Source organism: Vigna unguiculata, chromosome 4 (genome assembly GCF_004118075.2).
Source record: "Vigna unguiculata cultivar IT97K-499-35 chromosome 4, ASM411807v1, whole genome shotgun sequence".
NCBI classification, from domain to species: domain Eukaryota; kingdom Viridiplantae; phylum Streptophyta; class Magnoliopsida; order Fabales; family Fabaceae; genus Vigna; species Vigna unguiculata.
Genome location: NC_040282.1, coordinates 41,022,711 through 41,038,172, shown reverse-complemented (window position 1 = coordinate 41,038,172; position 15,462 = coordinate 41,022,711). Strand labels below are relative to the sequence as shown.

At 28.5% G+C, this 15,462-nt stretch overlaps 2 protein-coding genes across 2 annotated transcripts; both read right to left on the bottom strand.

The window, feature by feature from the left end:
- Window positions 1-4,354: 4,354 nt before the first annotated feature.
- LOC114180915 (F-box/FBD/LRR-repeat protein At5g56420-like) lies at window positions 4,355-5,684 on the bottom strand. The gene is made up of 3 exons (XM_028067209.1): window positions 4,985-5,684; window positions 4,746-4,877; window positions 4,355-4,631 (listed from the first exon to the last, which is right to left on the bottom strand). Exons 1-3 carry the CDS (start codon window positions 5,680-5,682, stop codon window positions 4,355-4,357), a joined length of 1,107 nt encoding a protein of 368 aa, XP_027923010.1. The 5' UTR covers window positions 5,683-5,684.
- Window positions 5,685-12,359: 6,675 nt separating this feature from the next.
- On the bottom strand, window positions 12,360-14,864 carry LOC114181368 (photosystem I assembly factor PSA3, chloroplastic). Its single transcript, XM_028067795.1, has 3 exons — window positions 14,436-14,864; window positions 13,627-13,791; window positions 12,360-12,972 (listed from the first exon to the last, which is right to left on the bottom strand). The coding sequence occupies exons 1-3, from the start codon at window positions 14,793-14,795 to the stop codon at window positions 12,652-12,654; spliced, it is 846 nt and encodes a 281-aa protein (XP_027923596.1). The 5' UTR covers window positions 14,796-14,864; the 3' UTR covers window positions 12,360-12,651.
- Between the last annotated feature and the right edge of the window lie 598 nt (window positions 14,865-15,462).

Here is a 15,462-nt window from a genome sequence, read left to right as displayed (position 1 = left end):
GTTTGAATTTATATAAAAATAACAATGATATAAATTCATATGTAAAATTTTAAAATAATTTTAAACAATTTTATAACAATTTAAAACAAATAAATTTAAAATTTGAAAACAATTTTAAATAAAGTTGATGAGAAATACAAATTTAAATAAACTTAGTTTTGTTAAAAATATATGATAAAAATATCAATTTGAATAAAAATATCAAATTTAATAAAAATATTTGTATAACATTTATATAAAAATTAATTTTTGTTTTGATTTAGTTAGGGACATAATTACAAATTTTATACAAAAATTGGAAATAATTTGAAATCAAATAAAAATACAAAGATCAAATTAAAATCAAGATAGACACTTGACTGTTGTTGTGCATCACACCATCACAATCAAGTGATACGACGTCAGTTTGAGATGTGACAAATTTAAATTTTTTGTCATTTAAATAGAATAAAACTACATTAATAATTATTAGATCATATTTTATTTATTATCACAATTAATTATAAATTTTTATAAAATTAAATATATATTAATTATCTTTAATTAATTTCTTTAAGATACCAGTGAACAAGACTCCTTTTTAAACTGAATTGAAATTGAAACTGAAACGTCCCTTGAGTACTTGTTATTGTAACTTTTACGCTGTGTTCGTTTAAAGGAGAGAAACTTTGCAAGGAAAGAAATCAAAATGAATGTGATGTTTGCTGGAGGGTATGTGTGCAGATGGCAGAGCGAGTATGCTACCATTCCATCACATTTGTTAATCGCAGGTTATATGCGAAGATTTGGTGGGATTGGATTGGAGTATTACATATTTACCCTTGTCATCTCTCTCTCACGTGCCTCACTCCAACCATGTCGCGGAGAAAACCAGATCCCATGTGTGAAGGATTCGATCCCATTGTGCTGGATCAGATACGCTGGATAGGTGGATCGGATATGCTGGATTGTGGATCGGATACGTGCTGAGGCTGGATCGGATACCATTTGAGTGGATTGGATACTAGTGTGTGGATCAGATATGGTGTGTTTTGGGTCCTTTTCATATCCGCTCTTCCTCCATGCTTGGTTTGCTAATGTTTGATATATATATATATATATATATATATATATATATATATATATATATATATATATATATATATATATACTTATATAATTTTTTTTTTATTTTTTTTTATTAATTTTTTTTAGTTTCATTTGTTGTGTTTAAAAAAATTAAGAAATTAATTTACAATACTAATTTAACTAAGGGCTAAATGGTAATTTGATTATTACTTCTACTAAAATATATTTTTTAATCTATCACATCAATCAAATCTTTCCTAAACTTTCATAAAAATTACTTCTAAATTTACTCACTATCACTTCTAAATCTCTTAAGAAAACCAACACAAATTTCATTTTTAAATCAACTCAAATCCATCCACTCACTCTCTCAATTACTCTCCTCCAAGTGAAGACAACATTAAGATTTTGGTTTATCAGAGTTCTTTTAAATGTTCGTGTCTGGTAGTACAAGTCCTTTCATCTCTTCAACTTTGCTGGCCTAAAAGACCAACTACTTCATATTGATTCTGATAACGTAATGATTTCACCACTGTCAAATAAGTTTTCTTCAGAGAACTTATTTAAACACCGTAAAATATGAATTATTTTCATATTAATTATATTAATAATTATTAATTAATTAGCACGAGAATTAGCATAATAAACAATTAAGCACAGTCAAACATTAAAGATTCATCAACAAATATTATTATTGTTATTATTATACGATACAAAATAGCTAAAAATAATATATTATTTCATGTTAAGTTATACAAAATATATTTTGCCTAATATAAATTGATTATTTAGTGGTAATGGAATATTTAACAGATAATCATGAAAGCAAATTGTAGGCGTTCCGAAGAGACAATACACCTAATAAGATTGTTTGCCATCTAAATTAGATACTTCGTATTAATTCTGAAAATGTAATGATTTCACAACAAATAAGTTTACTTCAAAAAGAGGTTCTGAAAAGATAAGACGTCTAATAAATATTATTTGTCTCCAAAATCAGATATTTCATATTGATTCTGAAAAAGTAATGATTTCACAACTATCAAATAAGTTTACTTCATAACAAGGTTCTAAAAAGATAAGACATCTAATAAATATTATTCGTTTCCAAAATCAAATACTTTGTATTGATTCTGAAAACGTAATGATTTCACAACTATCAAATAAGTTTACTTCATAAAGAGATTTCGAGAAGATTAAACATCTAATAAATATTATTTTGCCTCCAAAATCAGGTACTTCACGTTGATTCTGAAAATGTAATGATTTCACAACTATCAAATAAATTTACTTCATGGAGAGGTTCTGAAAAGATAAGACATCTAATAAATATTATTCGCCTCTAAGATCAGATACTTTATATTAATTCTGAAAACGTAATGATTTCACAACTATCAAATAAGTTTACTTTATAAAGAGATCTCGAAAAGATAAGATATCTAATAAATATTATTTGCCTCCAAAGTCACATACTTCGTGTTGATTATGAAAATGTAATGATTTCATAATTATCAAATAAGATTATTTCGTAAAGCTTATTTAAACACCATAAAATATAAAATATGAATTATATTTTTATTAATTATATTAATAATTACTCAGTATCAAAATTAGCATTATTAACGATTAAGTTAAAGATTAATCAGCAAATATTATTATTATTATTATTATTATTATTATTATTATTATTAAAATAATATATTATTTCATTATATTTTGTCTAATATAAATTGATTATTTAGTGATAATAGAATATTTTGTTTTTAAAAATATTAAATAGATATAAGATAAAAATATGAGTGTAATTATAAAACATAATTTTTTTACAATTCAACATTAGTTTATTTCATTGTTAAATATCATGATAGCTACATATGTTTTATATTTTCTTTTTACGTCAAAACTTAAATAGATAGGTATATATGGAAACTTTAAACTTTCTGGAAATGCTTATGAACATATTAAAGTTTATTGGACTGAAATTGATATTTGATGATAAAAATTTGAATTTGAATTCTGCGGACCAATAATTGTGTAATAATTTGAATTAAATATTTTGTTTTTTAAATATTATATATATATATATATATATATATATATATATATATATTATGGGGAATGACTCATGTCAAAGATAATAGATCGACATTGATACATAAATCACAATGAATGACATTGCAAAGGCACACCCACACGCTAAGTTTTTCATTTGTTTTTCTAATATTTCTAAGCAAGAATGTTCCAAGTAGGGATGTTAACGAGACGGGTAGGGTACGGGTAGTAGCTCCCCCGTACCAACTGGATAAATATTTGTCCCGTACCCGTATCCATATCCGTCGGGTATCCATTGTGCGGATATCTGCCTATTTTTTTCATATCCACATATATCTGCGGGTATTTGCAAAATTATTTAAAAAATAAATATTTAATCATAAATTCAAATAAAATAAAATAAAATACATCACTGTCATAAATTTTAAATAACATTCAAGTAAACTGTTGATACAAGTTCAAATAATTGTAAAAGTAAAAATAAAATGACGTTCAACACAATGAAAATTCTTTAATTAGTGTTTTGATTAACAAACTACTCTCTCCGATTGGTTCTAAAAAATAAACAAAATAAGCAAATAATAAACCTCAATTGCCACATGTCAAGTATTCTTATTTTTATTCCATCATTTGACAACAAGCATACCATAAACGTCATTGTCTATATAAGATTTTATGTATATGCCCAATTTCAAAGAAAAGAAAGAGAAAAATGTCAAGAGGTGTAAGTTTAGCGGGTACGAGTATCCACGGGTAAAGATACTATGATACCCGTACCTACTCCATTAACATGCAGGTATCAAAAATATATGTATCCGCCAGTAACGGGTATCCATTTTTAATATCCGTTTTATATCCGTTGCGAGTTTTATCCGCGAATACCTACGGGTACGAATTTTTTTGACATCCTTAGTCCCATGACAGGCATGAGGTTATTAGCAAAGTTTTTTTGCCAATGTAGTAAGTTTTTGTGACAGAAAATTGTGATGATATAGACTAAGGCAATAGAAAATGTTAGCTATGCCAATATATATTAATCTCGTTAGTCCGTGTAACATAAAGGATTACATTCAACATTATCAGCTTAAACCATGTAAAATTCTAATTCTGATACCATAAACTTCCTAGAACTAACAATTACCTCAAAATAGATACCAACAGTGGATTAATTTGTCAAACATGTCCACATACTTCTCTTACCAACGGAAAGATAAACAAAAGAAACCATCCTTAACTATTCAAATGAAAGTGTACAAGTATCTGAGCCCTTCCTGCACGATGATAATTGTCTTCTCATATAAAGTTTTTTTCCAAGAGTATAATCGGCATCACTGTCAGTGCAGATTTTCATGGTCTGTAGATAGTTTGCTTTCTCCAAAATATATCTTGCAAATTGAAACTCATCTATAGAACCATGGTATTCTTTAAGACAACATGTCTTAAGGTGGAATGAAATGCATACAGGATCAGGTTGTGGGTATGGCGGAACTACTCCTTCACGACCTACTAAATAGAATCTGGTCTGATAACAACAATCATAAAAATTATATTAATACTAATGTTTGAAGAAAAGACAACAACAAAATTCATACTTGAAAACCTTAAATCATTAAACCTTTCTAATCCAAATGACAAGGGTTTGAAGTTTGGGACAATGCTGGAGCACTTCCAAGACCCGAAGCCAATCCTTCTTATGCTGCAGAATCAATTCAAGTTGAACTAAATTCTGAAAGTCAAAAACTAGGTTCCGTTGATATCTCTGCAAGAGATACAAAATGGTATCAAAACATCATAAATCCCTTTTTTTTTTCTTCTTCGAAATGGAAAGTAATATCAAGCAAATCTCACCGGCAAATCCCAATACATATCCAAAACCAAGAACAAAACTTCGACATCCTTAAGAACTTCTAATGGGAGTAATTTTTCATGGACGCTGGCTCTAGCCAACTTGGGCAATCTGATGAACTTTTCTATATTTTGGACATAAGTTTCATAAACCTTCAAGTCCTTGAGATTAGGACACCCAGAGAGAAACTGTGAAAGATTTAGACCTTCTGATAAACGAACAGAATTCAAATGCAAGATTTCAAGCAAGGGCAAATCAACAAAGGAAACATCTTCCAATGTTACTAACGTCAACTTGAGAACTACAAGAGTTCTGCAGGTAAACACCACAGATGGCATGACAACGTTCCAATCACAACAGAGGGCGAGGTGTTGAACTCTACCGCTTCCACTCACTGCAGCCCTAATCCATTTGTTGATACTTACAGTGTGATCAAAGAGAGAGTTAGATTTGAGGCGAAATCTATGGAGGGGTTCGTCTCTGTCACGCCTAAGCAAAAAGGAGTCCACCGACTGAAGAAAATGAAAGCATGCCTCTTTGTCTTTGTCATAATCAAAGTGGTCTCCGTCATAGTCGAAATGGAAAGAGGGAACTGAACGCCATAGAAGGATCCAGCGCTTGGAGAGAACACTGGTTGCAACTACTTCTTTGGTTGGAAGAGAAGATAGAATGTCACAGAGGATTGAGTCTGGCAAACTACTGATACAATCCACCATGGTTGAGAATATCGAAAGAGAACACAGATGCTTCAGTTTCTTATAGGAGAAAAACCGAAGGCAAAGCAAGGTGTGGGTTGGTGTTCTTGGAACAAGACGAAGAGCAGAGAAAAACCATACAGCGAAAAAGAAAAAACCATAGTGTGTGGGTTTAAAGACTGTTTTCTAAATTGTGGCTTTTATACGTGGCGAGATCACGATGGTTTGGCAAATATTTCTTTTTTTAAATTTGATAAAGTTTACTTTTTAATATATTTAAATTTCTTTTCTAAATTATATCAAATATTTCTTTTTTCTATTATTAGGTTTTGACCCGTCTTCATGCACGAGTAGGGATGACAATGGGTCGGGTCGGACATGGATAGTACTTACCCGCAACCCGACCCGTCACAAAAAAACCCACCCACTACCCGCCCGTTTACTTATCGGGTATCCGCTTAAAAAATACTCGTGGATATTTTTAAAACCCGTGGATACCCGATATTCGCAAATATTTAAAAAATTTATATTTTATAAAATTTTTAATATAGAATTATATAAATAAAATATAAAATAAAATTAATTTTAATTATAATTAAATTTGACATAATAAAATATACTGCTAATTTTAATTTTAATTAAATTTAACTTAATAAAATATAAATTAAATTTTCATTTTCATTTTTTTGCGGGTAACGGGTACCCGCGAGTACGGATAGTATGATATCCGTACCCGATCCGTTTATAAGCGGATATTAAAATATTTGCTACCCGCGGGTATTAACTATTCGTTGCGAATTTTATTCACGAATATTCACGAGCACGGATATTTTTGCCATCCCAGTACACTGAGTCTTTTATTTTTTCTTTTTACTTAGAAATAATATCTATACTAATAATTTATTGAGTTATATTTGCCTGTTAAGTAGCTTTATTATTTAATAATAGTTTAATATTAGTATAATTAGAACAAATATCTCAGTAACAGTCGTAAAATGTCTTTTCCCTCGTCAGAATAAATTTATTGGATTGTGTAAAAGTTAATTTATCAATAAATTTATTGGGTTTTGAAGAGAGTACAGAGTTGTTTGTTTCTGGCTTCATTACACAAAAGGTGATCCTTTTCTGGAAAATAGAGATGTTTTCTTGTATGACAACTAGTAAATATAGTTTCAAGAATTTTTTTTCAGAATATTCATATTACATCTGGTGAGGTAAGCTAAAATGTTTTCTATTTTATTTAAGGTTTAAATATACATTTGGTCTCTATTTTTGTTGATTTTATTCAATTTGGTTCTTATTTTCGTTTTATGTTCAATTAGGTCCTCATTTTCGTCAAATTGTAGTCAATTTAGTCCTTTTTACTAACGGTGTTTAAACAATTAACGTTTTTGAACAGTACATGTCACGTGTCAGCTCCTGGTTTTTTTTATTTTTTTTTATTCTTTTAATTTTTTTTTAATTTTTTTTAAATCTTTTTTAAATTTTTTTAATTTCAAAAAAAATGTCCACGTGTCAAGTCACAATTGTGCCACGTGTCAATGCTAGTGCCACGTGTCAATTTCTGATAGTATTATTTTTTTTGTTCAATTTAGTTCCTATATTCGTTATTTTTGTTCAATTCGGTCCCTATATTCATTATTTTTGTTTAATTTAGTCCTAAATTTTGTGAAAATAGAACCATTTAATTTTTAAAATTGACATTATTATTACTTATTTTTTAAATTTAATTATAAATTATAATATTTAATTATTAATTGAATATAATTCTTGGATTCAATTGTTAAATAGAATATAATTATTTAAATATTATTAAAATATAATTATTTAAATATTATTAAAATATAATTATTTAAATATTATTACAATATAATTATTAAAATTTCAAAAATATATATTAACATTTGTAAAATTTACATTTAAATTTAAAATATTTAATATTTTTATTGCATTTTAGATATTAAAATCTAAAATATTTTATATGTAAATGTTAATTTTACAAATATTAGTTTATTTTTCTAAAATATTTTGAATATTTAAAATATTTTTATATATCAATTTGAAAAATATTTTAGAATATAAATATTAGAAAAAAATTAATAATTATATTTTCATAATATTTTAAATAATTATATTCTATTTAGAAATTAAATATAAGAATTTATTCAATTTATAATTAAATTTAATAATTTATAATTGAATTTAAAAAATAATAAATTTAAAGATCAATTTTACAAAAGATATTAATATAATTTGTATAAAAGATATTAAATTTAGTGTCAGACTAAATTGAACAAAAATAACGAATATAGAGACTAAATTGAACAAAAATAACGAATATAGGGACTAAATTGAACAAAAAAAAATAATACTACCACAAACTGACACGTGACACAATTGTGACTTGACACGTGGACCATTTTTTTGAAATTAAAAAAAAAATTAAAAAAATTTAAAAAAATTAAAAAAATTTTAAAAAAAATTAAAAAAATTAAAAAAATAAAAAAAAACAGGAGCTGACACGTGGCATGTATTGTTCAAAAACGTTAACTATTTAAACACCGTTAGTGAAAATGACCAAATTGACCACAATTTGACGAAAATGAGGATCTAAATGAACATAAAACGAAAACAGGGACCAAATTAAATAAAATCAACAAAAATAGGGACTAAATGTTTTCTATTTTACTTAATGGTCTTGTTTAATTGATTCATTTGTTTTTTTTGAATTGGTCTTTTTCCTGATATAAATTCCGGTTATTGTTAAGGTATTTTTATATTTCAGAGATATTTTTGTTTTGTGTAAGATTTTTTTATTATTTTTGATTGCATGTAATATATTCCAGTGATATTTTTTTTTAAATGTGTTTAGGAATATCTTTCTTTTGAAGAAGGTTTTATGGTTCAATGGGGATTTAAATTGTCAATTGGAACGAACTACTTTATTGATCCAATGGGAAATGTTTTTTATATGGATATTGAAGGAGGATTGATTAGGAACAGATTGCTTCGTATATCGTTTGATTTTGAAGAATTCTATGATTTGGATGACGTGCATTATATATGTACTCTGTTTTGTGGAGATTGTTATTTTTGATTAAGGATTTTTAATATGGGTTTGGATGAAATCCAATATCCCGGCTTAGCGAGTGTTGTTGTTGCTAAGGAGAATTTGGTATGATCTTGATTTTTTCTTCATTGAGAGTGAAGTTATGTCCAACAAATGTTAGTTTTTCAAAATTTTTTTATGAACTATTTCTTAATGTATGTATTTGTTTGCTATGAATGTAACTATGAATTTTTGCTCAAAAGAGTTATTTATCAAACTAGATGCCTTTTTTTTACATATTTTAGGAGAAAAAGGTCCTAAATGGTAGGGATATGGAGTTGATTGATCAAACTATGAAGAGGTTTAAGTTTCAGTATTTTGTAAAGCCTAGTGGTAGGCTTCACTTAAGTGGTGTTTCCGAGAATGTGTTCTTGTATAGAATATTTTGTGTAGAAGGTATGAAGTTGAATTATACTCGTGGTACATGATCTTGTTTTGGTGCTATGAATTATCCTACAAAAACCATTCAGAATGACAATGATGTTTCATTGAATAAAAAATTAAGTTTTTATTAATAAAATTTTATTAAAAAATAATAATTCTTATCAATATTTCATAAGAAATATTATGCTCAATAAAAAAAACAAGTTAGAATTGTATTTTCCAAGTTATGTAATGGTATTACTTATTAGTAATAATTAGTCTCAATACTTTTATTTTGTTTTTTTTTTCTAATATTAGGTTATTAAATTAAAAAAAATGAGTTATATTTTAGGCGTTGAGAAACAAAACAATGAAATATTTTTTAAAACTGTAAAAGTAGTGCAAAAATTAAATCATTTAATGTGTTACTATCTTCCATTATTGGGGTTATTTTGTTGTTATTAATTATATATAATCTTATAATTGTTGGTGTATGGAATATAAGGTATAATTGTATTAAAATTGCCTTGTGTTGTTATTTTGTATTTTTGTTTTTTGGTAAAATTAATTTGTAATACTACTTCAATATTAGTTGTATAAAATTAAGTTTGTGATTCCTAATTCTCTTCAATTTTTAAAATATTAGCTATTTTGTATATTAACTATTGTATTTTATTTTAATAATTAAATTATATTTTATGTAATGATTCAAATAAGATTTTTTTTTACACGAGTGTATAAAATTGAGTACTTTTAATAGTATTTATGAAAACAATTATTTAGTACCTATATGCATGGTTGAAACAATTTAGAACTGTAATTAGATGGTTTTGTAATATTTAATATAATTACAGTGGTGTAATAAATTATGTGGTGATGCAAAAGGAGTATGAAATTTTGGAAAAAAAGTAATAAAATCGTAAATTTAGAGTTTTATGTATTCAGTTTTATTGACTACGTGTTCACTTCGGATATTGTTGCATGCAATGTGTTGTTTTTGTGTCCATGATGATAGGAAAATATAGACTATGATATAAAATGTTTTTATAAATTTATTTGAGAAAACTTTGAGTTTGAGTAAAAGAGGGGAAAGTTTAAATATTTTAGGTAAAAAAAAAAAATTGGACCATATTTATTTAAAATTAAATATCTAAAAGTATGATTAAACTTTTTTACTGAAGATTCAATGTAACTGATATAAGCATATTTTCTGTTTGGCAGTATTAACACAATAGATATTTATAATATGTAAAATATAACAATTTAAAGTAATATAGTTTTTCAATAATATATAAAGTTTTAAAAGATTTTATACACATTACAAGTTATCTCAAATTGGTATAACTTGTAATGTGATACCAATTTGTTTTATCACTTGTATGGTAAGTAACATTTTTTTATTTATTTTGATAATGATAATATATACCTATATCGAAATATTGAAACGTTATCACTGAATAGTATCCATATTGCAAATAACCAGAGTTTGAAGCTTGGGACAATGCTTCAGCGATTCCAATAGCTCAAGCCAATTCTTAATATAATGCAAATTCATTTTAAGTTGAACTAAATTCTGAAAGCCAGAAACCAGGTCTTGTTGACATATCTGCAAGAGATACAACATAATATCAAAACATCAGAAATCCTTTTTTTTTTAAGAATGGAAAGTAATAACAAACAAATCTCAGAGACATTAACCAATTTGTGGATAAAAGTTCAACCTTGGTCGGAAGAGAAAATAAAATGTCACAAAGGATTGATTTGAGAAGGCTTTATTTTGGCATTGGAATTGATGAATTGATGTGCATGCTGCCATGAGAACCTAAACGTTGGCAAGTGAAACGAATAGCCGCGGGTTGTATTTCCAATATTTTGCATTCATAAATTATGTTACGGTATTACTTATTACTAATAAATAACCAGTCATATATCATTTTGTTTTTTAAGAACTGTAAAAGTCGTGGAAATGTTAAATCAATTTAATACGTTATTATCTCTAGCTTTTTTTTATTTTTTTATTGGGGCTGTTTTGTTATTACTAATTATATGTAATCTTCTATAATTGTTGTGTGTGATATAAGGTATAATGGTAAACAGGGATGTTAAAGCGGGTCAGGCACGTCGGACTTGCCAGTCCGTCAAAAAAAGTGCGGATCGAGTTGGAATTTTCAACCCGTTGTAACTCGGCTCGTCTAGCCTGCCAGTTTAACGGACCAAAACGGGTCAGCCCGTCTTAGTCCGTCAATCCGTTTTCTTTTTTTGTAATTTTTTTTAAAATTTTTTTATGTTTAAAATTAAAAACAATTAAAAAATAATACTTTTTATATTATATAAATTAATTTATATATATAAAATAGATTTCTAAACATAAATTTTAAAAAAGTTAAAAAATAATTAAAAAAAAGGGACGAGCCAGCCCGCCCTAAGACGGGATGAGTTACAATATCCAGCCCATTTATTAGTGACGGACCAGCTTGACCCGACCCGTTTTTTGGCATGCCACAGGCGAGTCAGGCTGGCCCGTTTTGTCACCTCTAATGGTAAAGTTGACAATAAAATTTAAGTATTTGGTATGCTTGTTGTAAAATTAATTTATAATTTATAAATTAATTGTATAAGATTAAATGCGTATAGTTGGTAATTATATATATATATATATATATATATATATATATATATATATATATTTTTAAAGGATTATGATATTTTGACAAATATTTTTTTTTAACAAAATTTGTTTTTTTAACACACATCAAACATTTTTTCTTTCCTTTTCGAATCACATCAAACTTTTCTTTCATTTATTAAGGTATTGTAACATGTACTTTGTAAAAAATTTGTCGATAAAACTTTTTAAAACATAATTTTCCTTTTCTAGATTAGTTATATTGTATATTAAATATTGTATTGTATTATATTCTCATAAGTTAGTTTTATTTCATGATTTGAATAGATTAGTGTATAAAAACTAGTCCTTTTAATAGTCATTTATGAATATCAGTATTCAGTATCGTCAACACTGAAGTTTGTTTTGTTGCCCTGGCACACAAGGACCATTGTCTTGAAAGCTCTGTTTTCTTATGATGTCCATACAAATCAAGGTATGCTCTTAGTTATCACGTATGCTTCTCTGTTTCTCAAATTGGTATCACTTGCAAAGTGAGGAAATTAGTTACATGTCCTTGCATCATATGAAATAAACATCTTCCATACTTCAAGAGGGGAGTTGAATGAAAGAACTATATCAGAACACTTCAAGAGTTTAGAAACCAAAATACCCTTTTGCAGACATGAGTTACTACTACTTTCACCATCTATTCTGCTGGCAGTAACTACATGAAATTTCTTTGTGTTCAAAAAGTCATGACCCCAACATTCAACATGGATCCGAAAAATAAGAGAATGTGATCTATGATGTCTGTCATTTTTTCTGTGAGTAAACCAAGAGGCTAAAGCAGCGTAGTTTCTGAAATATAATTTCATATTATGCAGTGGAAATCACAGGCTTCACCACATTGTTAAGTCTCACTATTTTGTTGAAGGAACTGAAGGTCTTTCATTTGTATTTCAACGGCTTCTTTTGATAGAGGTTTGAGTTCTGAAACAAAACCATCATCAACACCAGCAGCTATTTTCTCTGCCTTGTCTTTCACAAGTCGCTGGATCACATCGCGCTGAACTGTTGGAAAAACAGCACCAAGCATTGCTGTGAGCAGTCTCTCATCTTCTTCCTCCACAGCATCCCTTTCAAAGCAACACACGTAGATTGCATCAAGAGCCTTCCCGGCTCGAACCTCCATTGCTATAGCAGGAGGGTCAGCCTTTAGCTTTGCCCTTCTCTACATTGTTGGATGAAGTTTTATAGAGTTGTTAGGGTAATGCCATATACATAAAACTTAGCTTCAGCATAATCAAAGCACCAAGCATAGAGGCACAAAAAGCAAGAATATCATTCACACATCTTAGAATTGTTTTTCCTCTTCTATATATATACAGTTGATGATATATTTATTATACAGTAGTTGTCACAACACAAGATGAATGAAACTTTATCTGGATTTGTCATCACCCATTGAAAGGTTACTTTAAGAACATACTAATATTAGACCATTCCTTTTAGTTACAAGTATGCATCTTTACTGTGTCAATATTGTTGTCTTGATATAGATTTAGGCAAGAGAAAATGTTACCTTTGGCAATGTAACACATGTTAATGATTCCACAAACAAGAGAACAACGAGAAATAAGCCTTACAGAAAACATTGAATAACTAATATTATCAGTTATCAGCACTTTCCTTAAAAAGTACTTAAACAATAGTACTTCATGTCCATAGTTTAGACTTTAGATAACATAATTTGGAACGACTAAGTCAATTAATGCAAACTGGTAGAGTTCTTCTTCAAATGCAGCATAATATCAGAACTAAATAACCTTCTAAGACGGATACACCAAAATTAGTATAAGTTAAAACTAGTGAGATGGGGACTAACCTCTTTTGCCTCACTCATCAAGGACATGAAGTTCTGTTCCTCAAATTCAATGTCATTTGAGATCCTAAGCCTAGAGACCCCTTCTAGAATATCCTCAGTTTTGAGAAGACCTGCGCCAACAGCTGCTAGCCAACAGCATAACAGAACATAGAGTGGATCCCCTGCCTGTACACAACAAACCATTATCAAGTTACACATCCATTCCCCTTTAGCTCACCAAAACCAAAACCAAAACCAATTGTTACCACAAAACAATGCTAAGAACAAAGTTAGAAAAGAAAAGACAAAAGATTAATCAACCTCATTAATATTCAATTTGAACTAAACATTTCACCAGTCTTCAACAATGTAAACTCATAAAAGATTGAGTTCTGAGCAGGAAATCTAGCTCTTTAAATTTAACCATAAAACCCAGTTAGTCTATGTAATAAAGCATTGCCTTAAACATCATCATAGGTTACATAGTTTAACTTCTAATTCCAATTCTTATTAGGGCATAACAACACTAAAAACTGAATATTGATAGCCCTTTTCGTTGTCGACTCTCAAGGCTTAAATAACATATCAAATAGTTTATTCTACTCAATGTAAAACTCTTAACGCAAATCAATCTATGATTCCATGATGGTGAAAATTTCTACATTTTTTACACAACAAAATTACATTGTTAGTGCATATACTTATCAAAATGAAAGTCTTGAACGACCCAATCCTGATCAATTACAAAGACATGATTTTGACAGCACCATGCAATGAACCACACAAATTAGATCAAAGGGTGTGAGGAGAAGGATTGGTTGGTGACTCACCCTTCCTCGTCGGTCTTGGAACTCGTAGAAGGCAGTGGAATCAGCCTGTGAGCACTTGTTCCCAACGCGCCTTCTGAACTCAGCAAAGTCCACGAGGTCATCGCCGACGCCACCTTCGTCGCTGAAGATCCTGGCAATGAGACCCACCACAGGGAGTGCCCCGATGACCCTGTTGGCGAAACTGCCCAAAGAATTGGAGTTCTCCATGTAAGCTTTGACACTGAAGTGTTTGACTCTTGAAGTGGGCTTGGTGGTGGTGCGGTGAGCATGGTGGTGGTGGTGGTGACGGCGGAGGGAGGAGAGGGTGAAGAAGTGGGAAGAGAAAGGTGAGAGAGGTGAAGTGGACTTTAAAACCACCATGGTTGGGGGGAAGAAGAAGGAAGGGGTTAAGGTGGTTGGGTTTGAGGTTCTTGGCCTCACGCTTATATATGTTATCCACTTTGCTCTCTTCTTCTCATTCCCTCTTCAGAGTTTATTTATAAATTAAGAATAAATAAATAAAAAACTTCATGATAAAAAAATCAAATATACCACACTGTTTTCTAAAAATACAAGAGATTAAGATTGTAATTTCTCTTATAAATTCTGTTCTCTATTTTCTTATCATTTAGTGTGATAATAATTGTGTGCAAAAATTCTTAGCTTCATTATTATTCACAGTAATTATTTATAATAAAAAGTTAAATATGTTCTGTTTCTCACGTAAAATTTAGAATTAGTTTTTTTTTTAAATTGTTGACTAGTTTAGTTTTTTCTTTAAAAATATATAAATTTAATTTTTTTAACTAAATTTTGTTAAATCTATCTAGACATCTCAAACACATTTCATAATAATATTTAAATTATTCATACCATTTAACATATTTTTACTTTATTGTTAATTTAAATATTATTATAAAATATTTTAAAAATTTCAAAATTCACTTGATAAAAACATATTTAATCATGTAATAAAAGTAAAATACTTTTTGTGAGTTTTATTATAATGATATCTTATGTGATACCTTGTTTGTGTTGTTATGTTTGA

Bases quoted from the DNA above. Each gene is read 5' to 3' on its own strand.
- LOC114180915 (XM_028067209.1), bottom strand. From the start codon at position 5,682: ATGGTGGATTGTATCAGTAGTTTGCCAGACTCAATCCTCTGTGACATT. The intron at 4,878-4,984 runs GTATTGGGATTT...TCTCTTGCAGAG, and splicing joins TTGTTCTTGGTTTTGGATAT to ATATCAACGGAACCTAGTTT. The intron at 4,632-4,745 runs GATTAGAAAGGT...GACCAGATTCTA, and splicing joins CTTCAAACCCTTGTCATTTG to TTTAGTAGGTCGTGAAGGAG.
- LOC114181368 (XM_028067795.1), bottom strand. From the start codon at position 14,795: ATGGTGGTTTTAAAGTCCACTTCACCTCTCTCACCTTTCTCTTCCCAC. The intron at 13,792-14,435 runs GTGAGTCACCAA...TGTTGTGTACAG, and splicing joins TCCAAGACCGACGAGGAAGG to GCAGGGGATCCACTCTATGT. The intron at 12,973-13,626 runs GTTAGTCCCCAT...CCAACAATGTAG, and splicing joins TGATGAGTGAGGCAAAAGAG to AGAAGGGCAAAGCTAAAGGC.